The sequence below is a fragment of the Geotrypetes seraphini genome, chromosome 7 (genome assembly GCF_902459505.1).
Source record: "Geotrypetes seraphini chromosome 7, aGeoSer1.1, whole genome shotgun sequence".
NCBI classification, from domain to species: Eukaryota; Metazoa; Chordata; class Amphibia; order Gymnophiona; family Dermophiidae; genus Geotrypetes; species Geotrypetes seraphini.
Genome location: NC_047090.1, coordinates 44,290,693 through 44,316,603, shown reverse-complemented (window position 1 = coordinate 44,316,603; position 25,911 = coordinate 44,290,693). Strand labels below are relative to the sequence as shown.

At 45.7% G+C, this 25,911-nt stretch overlaps 1 protein-coding gene across 1 annotated transcript in view; it reads right to left on the bottom strand.

The window, feature by feature from the left end:
* WNK1 (WNK lysine deficient protein kinase 1) overlaps positions 1-25,911 on the bottom strand; it is a 538,182-nt gene that overhangs the window by 334,416 nt on the left and 177,855 nt on the right. The window contains 1 exon segment of the mRNA XM_033953429.1: positions 10,537-10,756. Coding sequence (XP_033809320.1) covers positions 10,537-10,756 — 220 coding nt within the window.

The window sequence follows — 25,911 nt, the reverse complement described above, 5'->3', positions numbered from 1 at the left end:
CATACTAAACCTAATTTTCAAAAGGTTAAGAAAAAGATATACACTACACACAATGGCTGTGCTTCAGAGCAAGTGGAAGTGTCTGATGCACAATCTTGACATCATTGTGACATCATCAATAAGCACCTAGATGGCAGAATGTCACTAAAACTTAGGAATATGTGCTGGGGTATCAGACCATACTTGGGATTTGAACCCATGACCTTTGGAAGATGGAAGCACTGCCTTTAAACACTGAGCCACAGGTGCTTTCTTTTAAGCACGGGTTCCTGCCATGTGAGATGATACCTTAGGAGATCATAACTATCTCAGGGTAAAAATAAGCTTCCCTCTGGACCCTGGAAAGGGCAGAGTGCAAATGTAAATGACAAAGTCCACAATCCATATGCTCTTATAAAACAAAAAAGAAGAAAAAAAGCTGTTAAGGTACAGGGGGGAGCGTTGTGGGGATTTGAACCCATGACCGATGGAAGTACCTTTAACCACTGAGCTAGAGCTTTTGTTTAGGCAGGGATTCCTATTATTTTTTAATGGCATTCTGCCATCTAGGTGCATATTGATGATGTCACAATGAACATAAGAACATAAGCAGTGCCTCCGCTGGGTCAGACCACAGGTCCATCCTGCCCAGCAGTCCGCTCCCGCGGCGGCCCAAACAGGTCATGACCTGTCTAAATCACCAGAAGGGGCCCCCATGCCACCTTGGTTTCCTATTGAGTCCTATCTTCCCATCAAAGTCCTAGCCCTCCGGTCTTGCACATGCACGACCTGGTTGGGATTCTATATTTATTTTCTGGTTAGCTTTCTCAGTATCCCACGATCCTTTTATCCTTCAGGAATCCGTCCAGTCTCTGTTTGAATCCCTGTACCGTACTCTGCCTAATCACTTCCTCCGGTAGCGCATTCCAAGTGTCCACGACCCTCTGGGTGAAAAAAAACTTTCTTGCATTCGTTTTGAACCTATCTCCCTTCAGTTTCTCCGAATGCCCCCTCGTACCTGTTGTCCCCTTCAGCCTGAAGAATCTGTCCCTATCCACCCTCTCTATGCCCCTCATGATCTTGAAGGTCTCTATCATATCACCCCTGAGCCTCCTTTTTTCCAGAGAGAAGAGCCCCAGCCTATCCAACCTCTCAGCATATCGGCAGTGTTCCAGCCCTCTTACCAGTTTCGTTGCTCTCCTTTGGACTCTCTCAAGTACCGCCATGTCTTTCTTGAGGTACGGCGACCAATATTGAACGCAGTATTCCAGATGCGGACGCACCATCGCTCGATACAGTGGCATGATGACTTCCCGCGTCCTAGTTGTTATGCCCCTCTTTATGATGCCCAGCATCCTGTTGGCTTTTTTTGAGGCCGCTGCGCACTGTGCAGATGGCTTCAGTGATGGATCCACCAGCACACCCAAGTCTCTCTCAAGATTGCTTTCTCCCAACAATGCCCCTCCCAATTTGTAGTTGAATAACGGGTTCTTTTTCCCTATATGCATGACCTTGCATTTTTCCACGTTAAAGCGCATTTGCCATTTGTTTGCCCAGTCTTCCAGCTTGTCTAGGTCCCTTTGCAGGTCCTCACACTCCTCCCTGGAGCTAACTCTGCCGCACAGTTTGGTATCGTCTGCAAATTTTATAACCTCGCACTTTGCTTCCAGGTCATTGATAAATATGTTGAAGAGTAACGGCCCCAGCACCGATCCCTGTGGCACACCGCTTGTGACTCCCCGCCAGTCTCCCAGAAGAGGTGGTGGAAGCAGAGACGGTCTGAATTCAAGAGGGCTTGGGATAGGCATGTGGGATCTCTCAGAGAGAGAAAGAGATAATGGTTACTGTGGATGGGCAGACTAGATGGGCCATTTAGCCTTTATCTGCCATCATGTTTCTATGTTAACTTTTTCTCCCCTTGTTTTATTTTTATCTCAATAGTTACTTTTAGTTTTGTTTGTCATTCCCCTGATTTTTAATTATTTTTAAAAACATTGTAAAGATGTAGAATGCTTTGGTTTGTAAAATCGGTATATCAAGCCTTAATAAATTTGAAACTTGAAATTGATTTCCTGCGAGGACGGGGAAAAATTTGTCCTTGTGTCATTCTCTACGCCGGAGTACAAAACTAACAGGCGGACTTCCTCAGCAGACAAAACTCTGGACCCAGTAGAGTGGTCTCTCTCTCTCCTCAAGCATTTCAGTCCATTGTCAACCACTGAAGCAGACCAACATTCAACCTCATGGCAACATCAAGAACAAGAAAGCATTCCACTTCTCCAGCCGCAGATACGAGTCCAGAAGTGCAGGGATCAATGCCCTGGTGCAGCCTTGGCTATTGGATTGAGTTCCTGTTCGTATTTCCTCCCTGGCTCATGATAGGCAAAGTCCTGAGAAGAGTAGCCAGACACCTGGGACATGTCATCCTGGTAGCTCTGGACTATACCCGTTGTCCGTGGTATGCAAATCCTGGTATGTCTCCAGGACAGTCTCCCTCTGGGGCTTCAGCCTCTTGAAGGACTTTTCTCTGAAGGCCCGATCACGCTTCAAGATCCTGTGCGCTTTGGTCTTACAGCATGGCTCTTGAGTGCTCGGTTTTGACACCTTCCCAGTCCTTGGAGTATCTGGGACTTTTCTTCGATATCAAGCAGGGTCATGTGTTTTTTCCTGAGGCTCGTAGACAGAAACTTCAACAGCAGTTCAGAGCTCTTCTGGACTGCCCAGCTCCCAAGGCCTGGCTGTATCTTCAGGTTCTGGGGTCCATCGCGGCCTCTTTGGAGGCGATTTCCTGGGCCAGAGTGTACATGCCCTCATTACTGGAGTCCCTTCTCTCTGGTGGTCTCCGCAGTACATCCCCTTCAGATGCCACTCTCATGGATGGAGGCCAGCTCGCAGCAGCCTAAGCTGTTGGCTTCAGGGGGAGGCCTTCTCTGTCAGGGCAGGCTTCTTCAGATATCTAAATGGATGACTCTCATGATGGATGCCAGCCTGTGAGGTTGGGGTGCTCAAGATAGTGTATCAGACACATCCACTTGCTCTGAAGCACAGCCATTGTAAATAGTGTGTCTCTTTTTCTTTTCTTAACCTTTTGGAAATGAGGTTTAGTATGAAATATATATATTCTTTTTCATGTGCTTTGCTTGAGTAATGCATTATTAAACATATTTTGACCTTTATATCAAACTGGAGTCCTCTTTAGCATAAAAAATAAATCCCTGTTCACCTATATATGCATGCCTGATACCTAAATCACGCCCACCTAACTCATGTCTACTTAGTGCCCAGCTCACGCTCAAAAGTAGACCTGTTTTGCAACGACTACATTTTAGGCATTATGTAGATGTGTTAGCACGTTGACCAGCATACAATTCTGTAAATGGATGTCTATTTCGAAGCCATGCCCATCCTGTTAGGCGAGACTTTTTCTGATGGGCATCCACGAAAGTGTGGACGTCTATTTTGAGAATCACGTCCAGCATTTGGACGTCTAAGTTCCAATTAAAGCTTGTTAAAGTCATTAATTGGACTTATTATCCACATTATGTGGACGCTTAAGTCGATGGAACATCCACATTGTGGACGCCTAAAGTTAGACGTCCTTTACAGAATTTGCCCCTAAGTGTTCAATCCCAATCCCAACCCGCAGTTTGGAAATTTGTCCCCGTGTCTGCCCTATCCCCATGAGCTCATCCCTGTCCTGTCCCGTGAGCTCGGTCCCCATCCCGTAGCCACAAACCATCTGATCCCATCCACACAAACCATCTCCCTTCTGTGTTCCTATTTTCCCCATTTCTAATATCTCCCCCCTGTATACTACCCTCCCTGTGTTCGGCATTGCTCCCCCTGTGTCGTTTCTCCATCACGCAACTTAGAATGGCGTGCTCAAGCAACAAAGGAGGCTGCTGCTGCAGCAGCCTTAACTGCCAGAGTCAAGGCCTCAAACTGCCTTGTGAGCAACATGTCCAACATGCAATCCTGTTAATCATTGAGCACTATGCCTTCCTCGCTGGGCAGGGATAGGAGCTTTGTCACCTGACCCACATCAAGGAGCCTACTTTAGGCACAGCAAACATCTGCTGGAACTCCAGGTTCATAGGATATAACTTGGACATTGCGTCTGCCACTTTAAGGGAGCCATCCGGATTACCACAGTGCTCATAAATCAGAACTTTCATATCCAGATACCACGGAAAGGCGGGTAGGCTGAGAGCAGATCCCACTAATAAGAGAACACTGGGTAGTAGGCTGAGGAGGATCAATTTTGAGCTCCTGCAGAGACTCAATAAGGTGGTCCATCAGGGCAGCAGACTTGAACAGCCTGCGAACAGAAGGGTCCTCGCCCTGGTCTGCAGCAGCACTTACACCCTAATCTACCTCACAGAGAATCACATCATCCTTGACTGAAGTTTCACTCTAGGAAAGAGGAAAAGAGTCCAAATCATCCTCAGTGACCCCATCCAACCAATTGTCAGAGTCCGGGAGAAAAGGTCTTCTTAGAGAAACAGATGCAGGAAGGCTGCGCGACCTGTCGCTCTCCAGTTGACCCAGAAGACGCTCTAGCGCTGCTGACATAGGCTTGCCAGAACAAAGTCAGGCAAAGAGGACCAAGAACCCCTTTCAAGAGGAGGGTAAGAACGCTTTCTTTTCTATTTGGTGCCATCAATGCCCTTATCAGGCACTGGTGCTGCACTTCAGGACTCGGAGGCTAAAATTGTCCCCCAACCGTACCAACAATCTCTTGGCAGATTAATAAGATGGTCAGAGGCTAAGCTCGAGGTTCCTGCCTCCCCCATCTTGAGTGGTGGAACATGCGGTGCAAGGGCACTCTTCTGATGCCCAACCAGAGTAAACTTCACATGAATTCATGATATTGAAGCTTGAAGACTCCATCCAGAATCAAAATTGAGGCTTTTAAAGAAAGTTTGAGAACGTTGAATTCAAATTGGGAAAAATCCAAGATGGCCACCATCAAGATTTCCCAATGAAAAAACGGCTGTATATTCCACCAAAGGACAGGCAAAATCAGCGATTTTAAGGATTTTTGGGGTGGTGGGAACAAAGCTACATCAAAATATAGCCACAAAAACCAGCAAATTCAGACCTACCCCCTCCAAAAAAAAAAAACTGCCCTGTGGCCTGTGACAGCTCTACTCATGAGAGCGGACACTGGAAGAAGTGCTGCAGCCTGCCTCAGCTCCTCTAAGGGTAGTTGGAAACAAGAGAGGACCCTCTGCCACCAGAAAAGTTGCCTCTTCTGAATCTTCGGCAGCCAGATGGGCCACTGCTGGACTGAGCCTCAACACCAGGACCAGAATCCAAACATTGTGAGGAGGGAGGAAGAAAGTGCAATGGAACACCCATGTGCACTCCAAAGAAATGCAATTGGTGTCCATACAGCCTGTGCTAGTGCTCCTGATAAATAATAATAATAATTTTATTTTTTATATACGCTAAACAGGAATGGTCTCTAAGCGGTTTACAACAATAAAAACTGATCAACACAGCGAAGAATACTAATTTAAAATAGAATATATATCAGATAATAAAACATAAGAAATGCATAAAATTTTAAAAAGATGACAGAATACAATTAGGATACAATTTATCAAATAATTGGGTCTTCAACACTTTTTCTAAAATCAAGATAGGAGTCAAGGAGAGAACAAACAGTAGGGGGAAACCCTGAGCTCCACTAGTATAAGCAGGCTGGCTGAAAAGGTCCCTGCAGGATCCACTGTCAGCTACAGATCGAAGTCTGATCCTCTCACGGAGGCTAGGCAGTCACTGGAGCTTTACTGGAACATGATGTCCTATGCAAAAAAACACAAACTCGCAAAAAGCAACAAAGAAGACTGAGCAGATCAAAGTTGCTCTCACAGGCTTGCTTGCAGAGAAATGACTGGGGGTAGCAGAGAGCAGTAAGAAGGAGGTGTCTGAAAACTGATCAATATCTCCGGCAACGGACACGGGAGTGGATGAAGACCCTTGGTTCAGTATACCATCCCTATAGCACTTTTCATAAGATCAAATTAGTGGTATAGAAAAACTGTTTTTAGGTTGTGGAATGTTCTTTCTCCTTATGCTTATGCCTATTACAACGTTTCATTTATTTTAATTAGGAATTAAAATACATTGTTTTTGAGAGTGTATGGTATTGAACTCAGTTGGATGAGGTAGTTAAGAACATAAGAAGTTGCCTCCGCTAGAGGCAGACAGAGGTCCATCTCGCCAGCAGTCCGCTCCCGCGGTGGCCCATCAGGCCCATTGCCTGAGCAATGGTCTCAGACTATCCCTATAACCTACCAGCTACTCCTATCTGTACCCCTCAATTCCTTTATCCTCTAGGAACCTATCCAAACCTTCTTTGAAGCCTTGTAACGTGCTCCGGCCTATCACAGCTCCGGAAGCGCGTTCCATGTATCCACCCACCCCTCTAAGTGAAAAAGAACTTTCTGGCATTTGTTCTAAATCTGTCCCCTTTTAATTTCTCCGAGTGTCCCCCCTTGTACTTGTGGTTCCCCATAATCTGAAAAATCTGTCCCTGTCTACCTTTTCTATACCCTTCAGGATCTTGAAGGTTTCTATCATGTCTCCTCTAAGTCTCCGCTTTTCTAGGGAGAACAGCCCCAGCTTTTTCAGTCTGTCAGTATATGAGAGGATTTCCATACCCCTTATCAGTTTAGTTGCTCTTCTCTGGACTCCCTCAAATACCGCCATGTCCTTCTTGCGGTACGGCGACCAGTACTGGACACAGTACTCCAGATGCGGTCGCACCATTGCACCGATACAGTGGCAGGATGACCTCCTTTGTCCTGGTCGTGATACCCTTCTTAATGATACCCAACATTTTGTTTGCTTTTCTTGAGGCTGTGGCGCACTGTGCCAATGCCTTCAAATATGTGTCTACCATCACTCCCAGGTCTCTTTCAAGGTTACTTACCCCTAGCAGTGATCCCCCCATTTTGTAGCTGAACATCGGGTTCTTTTTCCCTACATGCATGACCTTGCATTTCCCTACGTTAAAGTTCATTTGCCATTTCTTGGCCCATTCTTCTAGCGTCGTTAGGTCCCTTTGCAGATCTTCACAGTCTTCCATGGTTTCAATCCTGCAATAGAGTTTGGTGTCATCCGCAAATTTAATAACTTCGCAATTTGTTCCCGCCTCCAGGTCATTAATAAATATATTGATACAGGAGCCGGGTCCCAGCACCGACCCCTGCGGAACTACCGCTCGTGACACCAATGCCAGTCTGAGTAATGGCCCTTTACTCCAACCCTCTGTTTCCTGTCTGCCAGCCTAGTTTTTGATCCATCGGTGGACCCTCCCCTTGCACCCCGTGTTTCCACAGCTTTTTAAGCAGTCTTTCGTGCGGTACCTTGTCGAAGGCTTTTTGAAAGTCAAGGTAAATGATGTCAATGGATTCCCCTTTATTCCACCTGGCTGTTTACCCCCTCAAGAAGTACAATAAGTTTGTGAGGCATGACCTACCCTTGCAGAAGCCGTGCTGGCTCGACTTTAGCTGTCCATTGTTCTTTCTATGTGTTCACAGATACTGTCCTTAATCAGTGCTTCCATCATCCTTTCCCGGGACCGAGGTCAAGCTCACCGGCCTGTAGTTTCCCGGGTCCCCCCTTGAACCCTTTCTTTGAAGATGGGCGTGACATTTGCAATTTTCCAATCCTCCGGGATCTCTCAGTTTTTAAGGATAGGTTACATATTTGGCGAAGTGGCTCTGCTATTTCGTTCCTTAGTTCCTTGAGTACCCTTGGGTGAATGCCGTCTGGACCTGGACGATTTGTCGCTCTTTAGTCTGTCTAATCGCCTGGGGACATCCTCTTGGCTTACCTCTAGTTGGACCAGCTTTTCATCCCGATCCCCATTTACGATGTCCTCCGGTTCCGGATATTAGATGTGTCTCCTCCCTCGTGAGACTGACTTGAAGAACTTATTTAACCTGTCAGCTATCTCTTTTTCCTCCTTTACACTCCCTTTTTTTGTCTCCAATCATCACAATGGCCCCACTTCTTCCCTTGCCGGTTGCTTCCCCTTCACATATCTGAAGACGATTTGAGTTTGTTGCTTCCCCCTGCCAGTCTCTCCTCATATTCTCTTTTTAGCTTTCCTAACCACACGATGACACTCCCTTTGGTGTCTCTTTGTGCTCCTTTTGGTTGTCCTTTGTTTGGTCCTTTTTTCCCATTTTTGAACGATGCTTTCTTGTCACTTATCGCTTTTTTTCACTGCAGTTGTTATCCACGTTGGTTTTTTGTTCGGTTTTTTTTTTTGCACCCCTTCCTGAATCTGGGGATGTACAGGTTCTGTGCCTCTTGCACCGTGCCCTTGAGTAGGGACCCAGGCTCTTTTTCTACAGTCTCACATCTTCCTTGCGCTGCTGTTGAGTCTTCTTTCCCACCATTTTCCTCATGCATCATAATTCCCTTTTTTGAGTTGAGTGCTGTCGCTGTGGTTCTTTTCACCTTTGTATGATCCAATTTCCAGCTTGCAACTGGATCATTGTTGTGATCGCTGTTTCCTTAGGGGTCCTAGCACCGCCACCTCCTTTGCAGGTCCCCCTAGCCCGTTGAGGATTAGGTCAAGAGTGGCATCCCCCCGTGTTGGTTCTGTGACCAGCTGTTCCATGAAACAGTCCCTCGTAGTTTCCAGGAATTTGGTCTCCCTCATGCAGTTTGAGTGTCCAATACTCCAGTCTATCCCAAAGTAGTTGAAATCCCCCATCACCATCACACTTCCGCTTTTGCATACCTGCCTCAGCTCAGCCTCCAGGTCCTGGTCGAGTGCTTCCGGTTGTCCAGGTGGGCGATAGTACAGACCCAGTTTTATGTCTGCTCCAGTTCCTCCAGGTAGCTTAATCCATAGTGATTCCAAGTCGTCCGCCCTTACTGTTGTTTCCATCCTGGTTGAAGGTATGGAGTCCTTTATATAAAGTGCTATTCCTCCACCCTTCTTGTGTGTCCTGTCCTTCCTGTAGAGTTTGTACCCTGGTATGGCCACATCCCATTTGTTGTCATCAGTCCACTATGTTTCTGTGACTCCAATTATGTCCAGGTCCTTTGTACTGGCTAAGACTTCTAGTTCTCCCATTTTGGCTCTTAGGCTCCTAGCATTAGTGTATAGGCAATTTAAGTCCCGGTTGTTTGCCTTTTCCGCTGGTTCTCCTCGTGGTTTGGCGACCCTGCCAACCTCCTCATGGGTTGCCCGCCCCCGAGCATTTTTGTGTTCGTCCCCATCCTGCAGTGTTTCTGTGTCATCCTCAGCCTGCTTCCCCATGTTTGGATGACCCTCTGGCTCCTGTTGTTTTCTCTTAATCCTGTTTGCTAGGTTCGTTTGTGCATTGGCTCCCTGCATTGCGTCCTTGTGTCCTTTTCCCAAAAGTTCCCACTCAGTCCCAAGCCCTCTTTTACAAATTTCTGGTTCAGTATCCTTGTTCGATACTTTGGTCCGATGTGTCGAGGTCAGATCGACTGTCGGCTTTCCCCTTCTCCTCAGTTTAAAGCCAAGTCTATGCCGCTCTGGACGTTGCGTGCCAGCAACCTCGTCCCAGCTGTGCTCAGGTGCAGTCCATCCCTCCTGTAGAGCTTGTTCTTCCCCCAAAAAGTTGTCCAGTTCCGTACAAAGTGGAAGCCCTCCTCTTCGCACCATCTCCTCAGCCAACCGTTTACTGCTTGCAGCTCTGTCTGCCTCTTAGTATCCGCCCTCGGTACTGGCAGGATCTCTGAGAAGGCTATCCTCCTTGTCCTCAGCTTCAGCTTCCTCCCCAGGATCATGAACTGCTCAGTTAGTGTAGTCCTGTTGTAGCTCCTCCTGCTGATGTCGTTGGTTCCAACGTGGATTATCACTGCTGTCTCCTCTGTCTCAGCTCCGTCCAGGATTCTCTCTATTCTGTCAATGATGTCCTTCGTTCTCGCCCCCGGGAGACATGTCACTAGTCGGTCCTCTCTCCCTCCTGCTATGTGACTGTCCACTTCTCTCAGGATTGAGTCTCCCACTACAATAGCAGACTTCCCCTTCCTCAGCTGTCTCTCTGGTCTCAGGTCCGTGTCAGTGGTGCGATTCGCTAATTTTTCCTCTGGGTTCTGTTGGGTCACTATCTCCTCTGTCTGTCCAGATCCTCCGCAAGGTCCTACTCCCATGTCGTCTGGTGGATTCTGTTCATTGATAACAAGTGGAGGAGAATAGCATGCTTAGATGAATCGTGTTGATATGTTGTCTGAGTTATGTACATTTTTGTTTTAGGGATTATTCTATTATGCATATTTTATTGGAAACCACAGAAAACTTTGGATCATGAGGTATATAAATATGCAAGCAAAAATAAATAAATAAAATTCAAAAGTTTCCATTTAACAAGTCTACAGTCATAAATTAGTTTTTCTAGCATATAACTGCACAGAAAATTCTTGCCTCCCTCCTACTATCTTCCTTTGTTCTCACCTCTATTCGCCTATTTATCTTGTATCTACGAGTAATGACCAATACAATCCAACATTTCAGCAAAACCACTCATTTATAACCAGATTGAAAAGTAAATCACCTACCATTTCTTGTGCTACATCCTCTGGCACATCCCTTTCCAGATCAAAGGAAAACTCAATAGCTTCATTATCCTTATATTTGCCTTTTAGCTTCTTGATATCTTCAATGCGTAACCAAAGCTTGATGGCAATCTTCTCACCATCATCTTCTTCTGCTAATTCCACCCGCACACCTGTCTCTTCCTGGAAAAAGGCATGATTCAAAAGATCCTTGATGGCATACCTATCCAATGCAAACAAGCAAGAAATAATCATAGATATACAAGTTCAAATGTTACAGACAACAAAAGTTAAAACCATACAAATGAAACCAGAAAATGTTTCTTGGAGGATATGGCCCATTCCTACAAACATCAAAATAGCTTGAGGTGTTTTACATGCATAAAATAAACAAATGGTAATAAAATGACAAATCAGAGGGATACCACTCAAGCTTGTAAAATGCAAGTAAAAATTCCCAATGTGCAAATTTGGCTGCCCCTCTACATCCTATATACATGCCAGTAACTACAGCCAGACCAGTGGTTCCATAGTAGTTCTGTGTTCAACTTCTGGGTTAGGTCTTCTGTTCCCTAGGCAGGCTAGAGATAAAGATACTGTGGAGCAAGTATTCATAGTTGCTAGGAAAAAAGTCTCGGTCATCTTCAAAGTGATATCCACCTTCTAGACTGAATATATAAAGTGCCTAGTACGTACTGTCACTCCTGGCTAAGGGCCATCATTTATAATACCCCCATCTAGCTGAACTATCAAAAACAAGGCAAAAATCCCAGGTAACTTGAAATGAAGGCTCCTGACTTTGCTGCCAACAGATATTTCCAACTAAATTGAAAGCTCCAACATGCAAAGGGAAACTCCTAGGAGGAGGGGGTGAATAAAAACACTAGTTGCAACTTCTTTTAAGATTTCAAAACGTTAACTCTGGTTTTCTATGGTACAAAGAGGGTTGCTATAAAGAAGGAAACAATAAAGAAGGAAACAACATTGAACTAGTAGTTATATATAGTGTCCTTCTGTAAATGTGGTTGGACTATGTCTGAAGAGTCTACAAGACAAAAGCAAATAAACTACTCAAGACAGTGTTCTTAATTAAACAAAAATAAAGAAGCATCAACATAAGGTATAGGAAAAACCTGAATGGAGCCAACATATGGTCAGACATTCCACTGCAACCAGTGGGTTATTTCTCTCTACCTACCAGGACTTTGTAGGAAGCCTCAGAATTTCAGAGACTTAAACTCCTCCCCCTCATACCTCATCACTGTGTCAGTATCTAGCTCCTCAGTCAGTATATCAGTATAAAAGCAGCTAGGAACATCTGTAGAGGACAACAACAAAAGAGGAGAACAGGGAGAACTCCCCAACAAGTAAATCAATTCTGCTCATTATCAACAAATGTAAAACAGCAACAATGAAAAAGGAAAAAAACAGGTCATTAAACAGTACATAAGAACATAAGAAGTTGCCTCCACTGGGTCAGACCAGAGGTGAATCGCGCCCAGCGGTCCGCTCCCGCGGCGGCCCATCAGGCCTATGACCTGTGGAAGTGGTCCCTGACTATTCCTATAACCTACCTCTACTTCTATCTGTACCCCTCAATCCCCTTATCCTTTAGGAACCTATCTAAACCTTCCTTGAACCCCTGTAGCGTGCTCTGGCCTATCACAACCTCTGGAAGCGCGTTCCATGTGTCCACCACCCTCTGGGTAAAAAAGAACTTCCTAGCGTTTGTTCTAAACCTGTCCCCTTTCAATTTATCCGAGTGCCCCCTTGTACTTGTGGTTCCCCACAGTCTGAAGAATCTGTCCCTGTCTACCTTCTCTATGCCCTTCAGGATTTTGAAGGTTTCTATCATGTCTCCTCTAAGTCTCCGCTTTTCCAGGGAGAATAGCCCCAGTATTTCCAACCTGTCAGCGTATGAAAAGTTTTCCATACCTTTTATCAGTTTAGTCGCTCTTCTCTGAACTCCCTCAAGTACTGCCATGTCCTTCTTGAGGTACGGCGACCAGTACTGGACACAGTACTCTAGATGTGGGCGCACCATTGCATGATACAGCAGCATGATGTCTTCCTTCGTCCTGGTCGTGATACCCTTTTTAATGATACCCAACATTCTGTTCGCTTTCTTTGAGGCTGTCACACACTATGCTGATGCTTTCAATATTGTGTCCACCATCACCCCCAGGTCTCTGTCAAGGTTACTTACCCCTAGCAATGATCCCCCCCATTTTGTAGCTGAACATCATGTTCTTTTTCCCTACATGCATGACCTTGCATTTCTCTTATGTTTAAAGCTCATTTGCACTTTTTTGCCCACTCTTCCAGCTTCATTAGGTCCCTTTGCAGGTCTCTTCGCAGTCTTCCGCGGTTCTAACCTGCTGCAGAGTTTGGTGTCATCCGCTAATTTAATAACCTCACATTTAGTTCCTGCCTCCAGGTCGTTAATAAATATATTGAACAGGAGCGGTCCCAGCACCGACCCCTGTAGAAACTCCGCTCATGATCCATTGCAGTCTGAGTAATGGCCCTTTACTCCAACCCTCTGTTTCCTGCCTGCCTGCCAGCCAGTATTTGATCCATCGGTGGACATCCCTTGCACCCCATGGTTCCACAGCTTCTTAAGCAGCCATTCGAAGGGTACCTTGTCGAAGGCTTTTTGGAAGTCAAGGTAAATGATGTCTATGGATTCCCCTTTATCCATCTGGCTGTTTATTCCCTCAAAAGAAGTACAGTAAGTTTGTGAGGCACGACCTTCCCTTGCAGAAGCCGTGCTGGCTCGCCTTCAGCTGTCCATTGTTTTCTATGTGTTCGCAGATGCTGTCCTTAACCAGTGCTTCCATCATCTTTCCCGGAACCGAGGTCAAGCTCACTGGCCTGTAGTTTCCCGGGTTACCCCTTGATCCCTTCTTAAAGATGGGCGTGACATTTGCTATTTTCCAGTCCTCCGAGATCTCCCCAGTTTTTAAGGATAGGTTACATATTTGGCGAAGTTTATCCGCTATTTCGTTTCTCAGTTCTTTTAGTATCCTTGGGTGGATGCCGTCCAGACCTGGTGATTTGTCACTCTTCAGTCTGTCTATCTGTCGGAGGACCATCCTCTTGGCTTACCTCTAGTTGGACCAGCTTTTCATCCTGATCCCCACTTATTATCTCCTCGGGTTCTGGAATATTGGATGTGTCCTCTCTCGTGAAGACTGACGAGAAGAACTTGTTTAACCTGTCAGCTATCTCTTTTTCCTCCTTTACCACTCCCTTCTCCACTCCAATGGTCCCACTTCCTCCCTGGCCGATTGCTTCCCCTTCACGTACCTGAAGTATGGTTTGAAGTTTCTTGCTTCCCCCGCCAGTCTCTCTTCATATTCTCTTTTTGCTTTCCTAATCACTCGGTGACATTCCTTTTGGTGTCTTTTGTGCTCCTTCTGGTTGTCCTTGGTTTGATCCTTTTTCCATTTTCTGAACAATGTTTTCTTATCCCTTATCGCCTTTTTCACTGCATTTGTTATCCACACCGGGTTTTTTGTTCGATTCTTTTTGCACCCTTTCCTAAACCTGGGGACGTACAGGTTCTGTGCTTTGTGTACCGTGTCCTTGAGTAGGGACCAGGCTTTTTCTACGGTCTCCATCTTCTCTGAGCTGCTGCTGAGTTTCTTTCCCACCATTTTCTTCATGGCCTCGTAATTCCCTTTTCTGAAATTGAGTGCTGTCGTCGTGGTTCTTTTCACCTTTGATGTTCCTATTGCTAGCTTGCACTGGATCATGTTATGATCGCTGTTTCCTAGTGGCGCTAGTACTACCACCTCTTTTGCGGGTCCCCCTAGTCCGTTGAGGATTAGGTCGAGAGTGGTATCTCCTCGTGTTGGTTCCATGACCAGTTGTTCCATGAAACAGTCCCTCATAGCCTCCAGGAATTTTGTTTCCCTCGTGCAGTTTGAGTGTCCAATACTCCAGTCTATTCCAGGGTAGCTGAAATCCCCCATCACCACCACACTTCCGCTTTTGCATACCTGCCTCAATTCAGCCTCCAGGTCCTGGTCATTTGCTTCTGATTGTCCTGGCGGGCGATAGTACAGTCCCAATTTTATGTCTGCTCCATTTCCTCCTGGTAGCTTAACCCATAGTGATTCCAAGCCGTCCACCCTTACTGTTGTTTCCATCCTGGTTGAAGGAATGGAGTCCTTTATATATAGCACTATTCCTCCACCCTTCTTGTATGTCCTGTCTCTCCTATAGAGCTTGTACCCTGGTATGACCACATCCCAATTGTTGTCCTCGGACCACCATGTTTCTATAGGCAATTTAAGTCCCGGTTGTTTACCTTCCCTGTTGGTTTTCCTCGTGGTTTGGTGCTCCTGCCGACCCCCTCATGGGCTGCCAGTCCCCGAGCCTCGTTTCGTTCATCCTCCTCCTGTGGTATGTCTGTTTCGTCCTCATCCTCCTCCTGTGGCGTGTCTATCTCGTCCTCAGCCTGCTTCCCCATTTTTGGATGTCCCTCTGGCTCCTGCTGTTCTCTCTTCTTCCTGCTTTTTAGTTTCGTTTGTTCCTTGGGCCCTTGTATTGCATCTTTGGGTCCTTTTCCAAAAATTCCCACTCAGTCTCAAGCCCTCTTTTACATGTTCCCGACTCAGTATCCTTGTTTTATACTCTTGTCCGATGTGTCGATGTCAGATCGACTATCGGCTTTCCCCTTCTCCTCATTTTAAAGCAATGTCTATGCCGTTCTGGACGTTGTGTGCCAGCATCCTCGTTCCAGTATAAACCCGAATGACAAAGCAGTACTAAAGGGAGACACAGTCTGCATTATCAGAAGGGGCACCTGAACCAGGGACCCCCCTCCCCAACTAAGTTCTAAAGCCATTCAGATGACACTCTTATAAAGGCTGGTCAGAAAACAGAAATCCAGCTTACCAGTACTTGTAAAAGTAGACAATCGGTAAATCACCAAAGAATGGGGCGAGTTCCCAGAATAAAGTATGAATTTACAAAAAAGAAGATTAGCAAAGATAAGAACTAAGAATCTAATCTTTCGTTCTTGTACAATCCCACTTTATTCAGGGGCCAGTGGGACGTAACTGAGTAGTCCTGAAAATTCAGGGTGGGACTGATGAGCCCACTGCCAAAAAAGGCACCAAAAGCAGCATCCTGTTTGGCTGCCACATCAATCCTGTAGAACTTGGTGAAAGAATGTAAAGAAGACCAGGTAGTGACCCTTCAAATCTCGTCCACAGAAACAGCCGCCAACTCTGTCCAAGAAGACGAAACACTTCTGGTTGAGTGAGCCCACACCGCAAGGGGGGGGGGCTTCTTTCCGGCCACCATGTAAGCCACAAAAACGGCCATGCGAATCCACCTAGAAATGGTAGACTTTGAAGCCAGCCTACATTTGCGGGCAGGACTTGCCAGAACAAACAGGTTGTCAGGCAAAATTTGTTGGTGACCTCCATATATCGCAAAAGAAGTGCACACGTCCAAGGACTGTAATACCCGGTCCTGCTCCCTCAACCCAAGGAAGCAAAAGCAGGAAGCCAAACTTCCTGATTCACATGGAAAGCAGAAACCACTTTTGGGAGGAAAGAAGGGACAGTATGCAACATCACAACAGAAACTGTAATACGCACAAAGAGATCCCTGCAGGAAAGGGCCTGGAGTTCTGAGACCCTGCAGGCTGAAGTAATAGCCACCAGGAAGACCGCCTTGATCAAGAGATCTATCAGAGATGCCTGCTCCAGAGGCTCATACGGCGGACGAGCCAGAAAGCGAAATAAAACACAAGCAGAAAAGATAGGCAAGACTGAGGAGCTGGATACTGGCACAGTGATGAGGTATGTTGGGAGAGGGGTTTAAGTTTCTGAAATTCTAAGGCTTCCTATCAATTTCTAGCAAGTAGAGGGAAATAACCCACTGGTCTCAGAATAAAGTGGGATTTTACAAGAAGGTTGCAGTTACTTTATTTCACATACCAGCACCTCATATACTTTTTGCTAGGGAGTGCATCAACTATGGCAGGAGAGTGTTGGGCAGCACTCCTAAGCTGCATACTTAAGTACATGTCACAGTGTCATCCAGTGCACACTTTTTCAGTAGTGCACATAGCAGGCCAAATGCATCACACAACCACTCCAAACAAGCTGCACAATACAACAAAGACTTCTAAATCCTTCTAGGAACATAATTCTGGCTTGCTGATATGGTAAATGCACAAAAAAGGTCATTTGCATTAAAGGATAAGCAGCTTGAAGGTCTGTTATTACCTGAAACAGGTTAGGTGAGGGAGGTATGCATTTTTGTGCCCCAAAGGATACCAATATTGGTCTGTACCTCAAAAAGGAAAAATGGGGGAGGAGGGGGAGAGTAGATTTTATCATGCCAAGTATTTGGAGCTGGTACAGGTGAGATGTGTTATGCTGGACAGTATATCATTTAAGGACACAATCTTCAAAGGCTTGGCATTTTTTATTATATTGCAAACTAGCAATAACTATTGATTTGTGGTGTAAAATTGCTGAGTTTATCTTAAAATTGTTATAATTAAACTGTATTGTTTTAGGTGATTTTAATATTTTAAAGATTTTACTAATAGCAAAATATCCTATGTTAGATTGATTTTAGCGAACGCAAAATGAAACCCAAAAAATATAGGGAGGAAAAATATATAACTACAACAAAACCTCCCCAACCCCAAGGAAACAAACCGACAAGGGGGAGAGACAAGAGAACCCAAACCTCAACCTGAATTAACCAACAATATACATATAATGTGAAACAGGAGAACCCTCAGTAACACAGCCACCCGCTTGGGGAAGGCTGTCACCGGCTGACACTCAGAAAGAGTGTGAACTGTGAAACATCCCCGGGTTCTTTCTGTTCGTGAGAATAAATCAAGTGCACCCCCAAAAAGTGCTACGTGTGAAAAAAGATTTGAATAAATCAAAAAAACACACTAGAAACAGTTAAGGAAGCTCTTGTCTCTACTCCTTGTCAGGGGGGCCAAACAAGGAAGAAAAGTGTCCAAATCTGTCCGAATCTGAACCAAGCCAGTCAATGAGTGGAAGTACTTAGCTTCTCTGGACAATAGAACAGCCAGCCGATGTGTGACATCATCCGTCCAACGGGACTCCGTTTCGGGGGTGTACACCCCCTTCTTCAGGAACAACTGGACTGTGGTAAGACTGGTGATTCCTCCGACGTAGCTTGGAAAGTAAGGCAGAAAATGGCACTTAACGGAGGAGAACGCCTCCGATTTAAACTGCAGCCGCTAATGTTATTGGATAGAAAAATCAGATGACCAACTTCTTAAGGGAATGAGTGTAATTCCCTAAACAAAAAAAAAAAAGTAAAATAAAAAAGTATGGATGCGATATGTCAGCAAATTCAAGCCCCAAAAAGATACAATTTAGGACTGTATTTACAAAAAAGAAAATTAATCCAAGGCTAAGTTCACAAAATGGAAAACTAATACGTAAGTTGCCATTCAATATAGTCATTATGTCCATTGGGGATTAGGGTCTGAAGTTCAAATATCCAATATTGTTCTCTTCTTTGTAACCACTTAACTTTGTTTCCCTGATAATCGGCAAACAAGTGTTCAATGATGAACCAGCGTAGATCTCGAAAAGTATGACCGTATTGAATAAGAACATAAGAACATAAGCAGTGCCTCCGCTGGGTCAGACCACAGGTCCATCCTGCCCAGCAGTCCCGCTCCCGCGGCGGCCCAAACAGGTCATGACCTGTCTAAATCACCAGAAGGGGCCCCCATGCCACCTTGGTTTCCTATTGAGTCCTATCTTCCCATCAAAGTCCTAGCCCTCCGGTCTTGCACATGCACGACCTGGTTGGGATTCTATATTTATTTTCTGGTTAGCTTTCTCAGTATCCCACGATCCTTTTATCCTTCAGGAATCCGTCCAGTCTCTGTTTGAATCCCTGTACCGTACTCTGCCTAATCACTTCCTCCGGTAGCGCATTCCAAGTGTCCACGACCCTCTGGGTGAAAAAAAACTTTCTTGCATTCGTTTTGAACCTATCTCCCTTCAGTTTCTCCGAATGCCCCCCTCGTACCTGTTGTCCCCTTCAGCCTGAAGAATCTGTCCCTATCCACCCTCTCTATGCCCCTCATGATCTTGAAGGTCTCTATCATATCACCCCTGAGCCTCCTTTTTTCCAGAGAGAAGAGCCCCAGCCTATCCAACCTCTCGGCATATGGGCAGTGTTCCAGCCCTCTTACCAGTTTCGTTGCTCTCCTTTGGACTCTCTCGAGTACCGCCATGTCCTTCTTGAGGTACGGCGACCAATATTGAACGCAATATTCCAGATGCGGACGCACCATCGCTCGATACAGTGGCATGATGACTTCCCTCGTCCTGGTTGTTATGCCCCTTTTTATGATGCCCAGCATCCTGTTGGCTTTTTTTGAGGCCGCTGCGCACTGTGCAGATGGCTTCAGTGATGCATCCACCATCACACCCAAGTCTCTCTCAAGACTGCTGTCTCCCAACAATGCCCCCCCAATTTGTAGTTGAACAACGGGTTCTTTTTCCCTATATGCATGACCTTGCATTTTTCCACGTTAAAGCGCATTTGCCATTTGTTCGCCCAGTCTTCCAGCTTGTCTAGGTCCCTTTGCAGGTCCTCACACTCCTCCCTGGAGCTAACTCTGCCGCACAGTTTGGTATCGTCTGCAAATTTTATAACCTCGCACTTTGCCTCCTTTTCCAGGTCATTGATAAATATGATGAATACAATGGGGAACCATAGGAGAGCTCAATGACTGGGTGTTGATCCGTGACCGATGTTCTATTAAGCGGGTTCTGACAGTTCTCTGTGTGCGACCTACATAGATCATGGTGCAAGGGCATATGATGACATAAACAGCCCACATGGATTTACAAGTGGTATCTGACTTCAAAGTGTATAATCTGCCAGTTTTAGGATGTTGCCACTGATTACCCTGAATAGTAGTATGACAGATATCACAAGTGTCGCTGCATCTGGAATGACAGCCTTCCCGCATAACAAGACCCCTGTTCTTACTATATCTAGAATGGACCAGGTAGTCTCCCAAATTTTTTGCCCGAGAATACGCTATGCGGGGAAAGTCCTGAAAAACCGGGTGTAGCTGTAGAATGGACCAATGTTTCCGGATGCTCTGAGCGACACAGGCAGCATGATTAGAGAAAGTCAAAATACAAGTGGTGCCATCCACATCTTGTGTAGGAGTCGCCGATAAAAGGAGTTCCCTATTGGCAAAAAGGGCCCTATTATAAGCATTCTGAAGAACATTATGAGGATAACCTCTCTCCTTAAACCTGGCGTAAAGTTTCCTCGCTTGGAAGCGGAACTCTTTAATATCAGAACATATCCTGCGGACACGGAGAAACTGGCTAACCGGTAAAGACTGTTTTAATTTTGTAGGATGACAACTAGTGTAGCTGAGATAGTTGTTAACTTCAACAGGTTTTCTATACACTGTAGTGGTTAAAATGTGCTCTGACTTTGAAACCCGTACATCCAAAAAGGATATATGGGATAAATTGGACTCCATAGTGAATCTCAAATTGGAGTCCAATGAATTCAACCAGTCTACAAAGTGAGGTAATAATTCTGCAGGTCCCGTCCAGATACAAAAAACATCATCTATAAACCTGTACCATACTTTGATGTATGTATACCAAGCTGAGGAATATAAGTACCGTTCCTCAAACCGTGAAACATATAAATTGGCAATACTGGGGGCAGCTGCAGTACCCATTGCAACCCCATGCGTCTGAAGAAAAAATTGCTGGTCAAACTGAAAATAATTATGATTCAGTACTAATTGTGTTAGCTGAATGAGAAAATCTGCCCTAATCCTATCATGATGAACGTCCTGCATGAATATTCTAGAAATAAGTTCTAGAGCAGCTGACTGGGGTATATTGGAATAAAGGGACTCTAGATCCATGGTAACCAATATGTGAGAATCTTAAATATCTGTTACATGAGAAATACATGTTAAAAAGTGTGTAGTATCTTTAAGATAAGATGGTGCACGAGCAACTAACGGTTTAAGGAACCAATCTATGAATTTGGATAGGGGCTCCAGAACCGTGCCCCGAAGGGACACGATGGGTCTACCTGGTGGAGGACAAACCTTCTTATGGACCTTAGGGACGATATAAAAAGTGGGGCGGCGGGGAGATGTTGATTTAAGAAATTTAGTTTCCGCCTTGGTAAGTTGGCCTTCTTCATATGCTTTATCTACCATATGAGCGATAGTAGAAATGAGAGAATCTGTAGGGTCACCCGAAAGCATGGAATAAAATCGAGTGTCTGATAAATGTTTGTTAACTTCTATGACGTATTGTTGGTCATTCAGAATGACGATCGAACCACCTTTATCGGCAGACTTGATCACACACCGGTCGTCATGACTAAGAGACATGAGGGCAGCCCGTTTACGTTTAGTAAGATTAGAATAACTGCGTGTGTTGCTGAAAGATTTTTCCAGATTATCTAAGTCTTTCAGAATTAATTCACGAAAAGTATGCAAGGCCGGGTCTAATGGGCCTGGAGGGACCCACTTGGAAGGGGCTCTTAAGATAGACTGATCCGTGGTGTGTGGCTGTTTATAAAAAAACAGTCTAATCTGAAGAGATCTTATAAAACGTTCGATATTGCTGCGAGTAGTAAAGGGGTCATAGCGACATGATGGAACAAAAGAAAGTCCCTTATTTAAAACCCCTAATTGGTCAGGGGATAGGGAAACCCCAGACAAATTATACACTATTGATTGGCCGGACCCAATGACCTCGTCTGTGGTCGAGACGACTGGTTCAGGTCAGAATGTTGTGCTATGTTGTTAAATGTTAACCATGAATAAATATTTCCTTTCTTATAATCATCGGTGTCTCGATGAAATTTTTTGATTTTGGATGTACGGGTTTTTGTCCTAAACTGATCTAATGATTGATGAATAATAGGTAAACTATCTTGAAATGCCTGAAATGTATCTGATTCTTTACGAATTTCTTCGTGAACTATGTCTGCCATTGATTGGCCGGACCCAATGACCTCGTCTGTGGTCGAGACGACTGGTTCAGGTCGGAATGTTGTGCTCTGTTGGGTCCCCTGCTGGTAAGGCGGTTTCCCCTTTGCCTCCGTTGTCTGCCCCTTCCTCCCCGAGGTAAAAAAACCGGAGACTTTGATCTAAGTCTAAGGTCTTCCGTACCACTACTGGAGCCCGAATCCAAATCAGTAAAAGAATGGGTCGGAGCAGTAGTGTGCTCGGTGTCTTTGTCTTTAAATGTTAACCATGAATAAATATTTCCTTTCTTATAATCATCGGTGTCTCGATGAAATTTTTTGATTTGGGATGTACGGGTTTTTGTCCTAAACTGATCTAATGATTGATGAATAATAGGTAAACTATCTTGAAATGCCTGAAATTTATCTGGTTCTTTACGAATTTCTTCGTGAACTATGTCTGCCTGAGTGGTGACCTCCTGGGTAACTTCTTGGATCGTATCTATTATGAGCATCATCAAATCTACGGAACATTTGTTTAAAATAGATGCCCATTTGCAAAGAAACGGTTCCCTATCAGTAAACATTCCTGGAACCTTCTGTATCCGTAGACCTCTAGGTATATATTGATGTTTGAGGTATTGTCGTGAACATTAGCGGCTGCAGTTTAAATTGGAGGCGTTCTCCTCCGTTAAGTGCCAGGGAGGAGGACTCAGGACGGTGGACAGAGGTCTCCGTGCAGACCGAATCCACCCCCTGGCACTACACTACAGTCTCCACGCAGACAGAGGAGGCTGCTCAGCTGGATGGAGCCCTCATGCAGGAACTGTGGAGTCTCAGGGAGGAGGTGGTTCGCCTGAGAAGCATCCGAGAGGATGAAGCCTACATCGACGGAGTCGTTCAGGAGTTGTCCCAAATTACAGAGCAGACCCACGACAAGTCCATTCTCGAGACGCCCAAATCATCAGCTTTGAAACCAACATTTGGGATACAGGAAATGGCTGGCGGCAATGACACCTGGCAGTTGGTAACCTCTTCCACAGGTAAACATAGAAGATCCCCCCCCCCCTCTTTCATTTTCTTCATCCTCTTCTTTTTCTTCCCAACAGGCCAACCCTACATCAACCCCTCAACTCGTCCTGAAGAATAGATTCCAGATTCTTCAGGAAGAAGCTGCCGACAAGGTACAGGAGCAGGCCCAGCACGAAGAACTCGAAGAACAGGAGCAGGCCCAACACGCAACCCCATCTGCTGACCGATTTCCCCCTCCACAGCGGGAAGAAGCGCAGAGTTATAGTCATTGGGGACTCCATGCTGAGGGGCACCGAGGGACCAATCTGCAGACCGGATGCACACTCAAGAGAGGTTTGCTGTCTGCCTGGAGCCAAAATACGGGATGTCACCTCCAGCCTGGGTAAACTACTTACACCTCATGACCATTTTCCTATGCTTCTTATCCATATAGGTACGAATGACACTGCCAGGAACACCCCGGAGACCATCACCAGAGACTTCGGAGCCTTGGGTGAGAGGCTGAAGCAGACAAGTGCGCAGGTGGTCTTCTCATCAATCCTACCAGTTAGAGGCAAGGGAAGAGCCAGAGATGAATGCATCCGGAGAACGAACGAATGGCTACGAGGATGGTGTCGAGATATGAACTTCGGATTCCTGGATCATAGAGAGGCACTGCAGGGACTACAGGGACCAGACGGACTTCATTTGACCAGCAGAGGTCGGACACCGACTAGCCCGCCTGCTTCACAGGGCTTTAAACTAGGTAAGTTGGGGGAGGGGACCCACTCATATACTGGTGTGGAAAGGAACTATTCTGATGGGACGAATCGACACTCTATTTCCGAGGTAAGGACACAATTTGCAAACAATTCTCTAGGAGCCACACAGACTCAGTCAGGAATAGCCTTACAGGGACTCAACAAACGCAAAGGGTGGAGGGCCATGTATGTTAATGCACACAGTTTAGGCAATAAAATTCTAGAACTGGAAACTGAAATTAGGGATGCCAACCTGGACGTGGTGGCAATATCCGAGACTTGGTTCATGGACGCACATGGGTGGGATATGGCTATACCGGGGTACAATCTACTTCGTCAGGACAGGAAGGGCAGGTTAGGTGGAGGGGTAGCACTATACATTAAAGAGGGCATCAAAACCACCAGGATCACTGATGTCAAGTATACCGGGGAGTCCCTCTGGATAAACCTGGCAAGAGGTGGCAAAAAATGCCTGTATCTTGGTGTCGTATACAGACCTCCAAGACAACCGGAAGACATGGACGCAGAATTAATTGAAGACATAGAGAATATAACTCTACGGGGCGACACTGTACTGCTAGGAGACTTCAACATGCCAGATGCAGACTGGAACACATTTTCAGCAACAACCAGCAGCAGCAGGAGGCTTTTGACCTCCATAAAAGGAGTACATCTCAGACAAATGGTAACGGAGCCCACTAGGGCCCAGGCGATCCTAGACCTGGTACTCACCAACGGGGAAAGCGTCTCAGAGGTCGCGGTAGGAGATACGCTAGCCTCCAGCGACCATAACATGGTATGGTTCAACCTTGGGAAAGGATCCCCTAAATCAATTACAAAAACAAAGGTGCTCAAATTCCGGGACACCGACTTCGCACGCATGGGAGATTTCGTTCATCAGACGCTGCAGGACCAAGCAGAGACCGGCAATGTGGAAACTATGTGGTCGTACCTGAAATCATCTATACACGAAGCAACTAATCGCTACATAAAATCAGTAGATAAAAGACAAAGAAACAACAAACCCCAATGGTTCACTGAAGAGATCTCGCACCTCATTAAGGAGAAAAAAAAAGCATTTCTTTCCTACAAACGTACGCAGAGAAAAGAAACTAAAGTAGAATATAAGACCAGATCTGTGGCGGTCAAAAGAGCAGTTAGGGAGGCCAAACTTCGAGTGGAAGAAACTCTGGCAAAAAACATTAAAAAAGGGGACAAATCCTTCTTTAGGTATATCAGTGACAGGAAAAGGAACACAGACGGTATAGTACGCCTTAGACAATCGGACGGAAACTACGCGATGGCAGATTCAGAAAAAGCAGAACTACTAAATGAATATTTCTGCTCAGTCTTCACCCGCGAAGCACCGGGACACGGACCACAGTTGATGATAAAACAAGACATGGATGACCCGTTTCAGAATTTTGAATTCACACCTGGGGACGTCTACAACGAACTGGCAAAGCTAAAGGTAAACAAGGCCATGGGTCCGGACAATTTACACCCAAGAGTGCTCAGAGAATTGAGAGATGTTCTGGCGGAACCGTTGACAATGCTATTCAATCTCTCACTAAGTACGGGGATAGTTCCGTTGGGACTGGAAAACAGCCAATGTCGTTCCTCTACATAAAAAGGGTTGCAAGGCTGAGGCTGCGAACTATAGACCGGTAAGCCTCACCTCAATAGTGTGTAAACTCATGGAAACACTAGTTAAATATAAATTAGATACTATCCTGAACGAGGGAAATCTCCGGGATCCCAGCCAACATGGATTCACCAAGGGTAGGTCATGCCAGTCCAATCTAATCAGCTTCTTTGACTGGGTAACAAGAAGACTGGACTCAGGAGAGTCCTTGGACGTCGTGTACCTGGACTTCAGCAAAGCGTTTGACAGCGTCCCACACCACAGGCTGCTGAACAAGATGAAATCGATGGGATTAGGAGAGACTCTAACTGCATGGGTTAAAGATTGGCTTAGTGGCAGACTTCAGAGGGTGGTGGTTAACGATACCTTCTCTAAAATGTCAGAGGTGACTAGCGGAGTGCCACAGGGTTCAGTCCTGGGCCCACTCCTCTTCAACATATTCATTGGGGATCTAACTCAAGGGCTTCAAGGCAAGGTAACCTTATTCGCTGATGACGCCAAACTATGCAATATAGTAAACGGCTATAATCTACAGGATGCTATGGAGCAAGACCTGCGTACTTTAGAAAAATGGTCCTTGATCTGGCAGCTTGGCTTCAACGCCAAGAAATGTAAGGTCATGCATCTCGGTAACAGAAATCCTTGCAGAACCTACACCCTGAATGGAGAAACTTTAACAAGGACTACAGAAGAACGAGACTTGGGAGTGATCATCAGTGCTGACATGAAGGCAGCCACTCAGGTGGAGAAGGCTTCATCTAAAGCACGGCAGATGATAGGTTGTATCAAGAGAAGCTTCGTCAACAGGAAACCTGAAGTCATGATGCCATTGTACAGAGCCATGGTGAGACCTCATCTGGAATACTGTGTGCAATTCTGGAGGCCACATTACCGTAAGGATGTGCTCAGAATTGAATCGGTTCAGCGGATGGCCACCAGGTTGGTCTCGGGGCTAAAGGG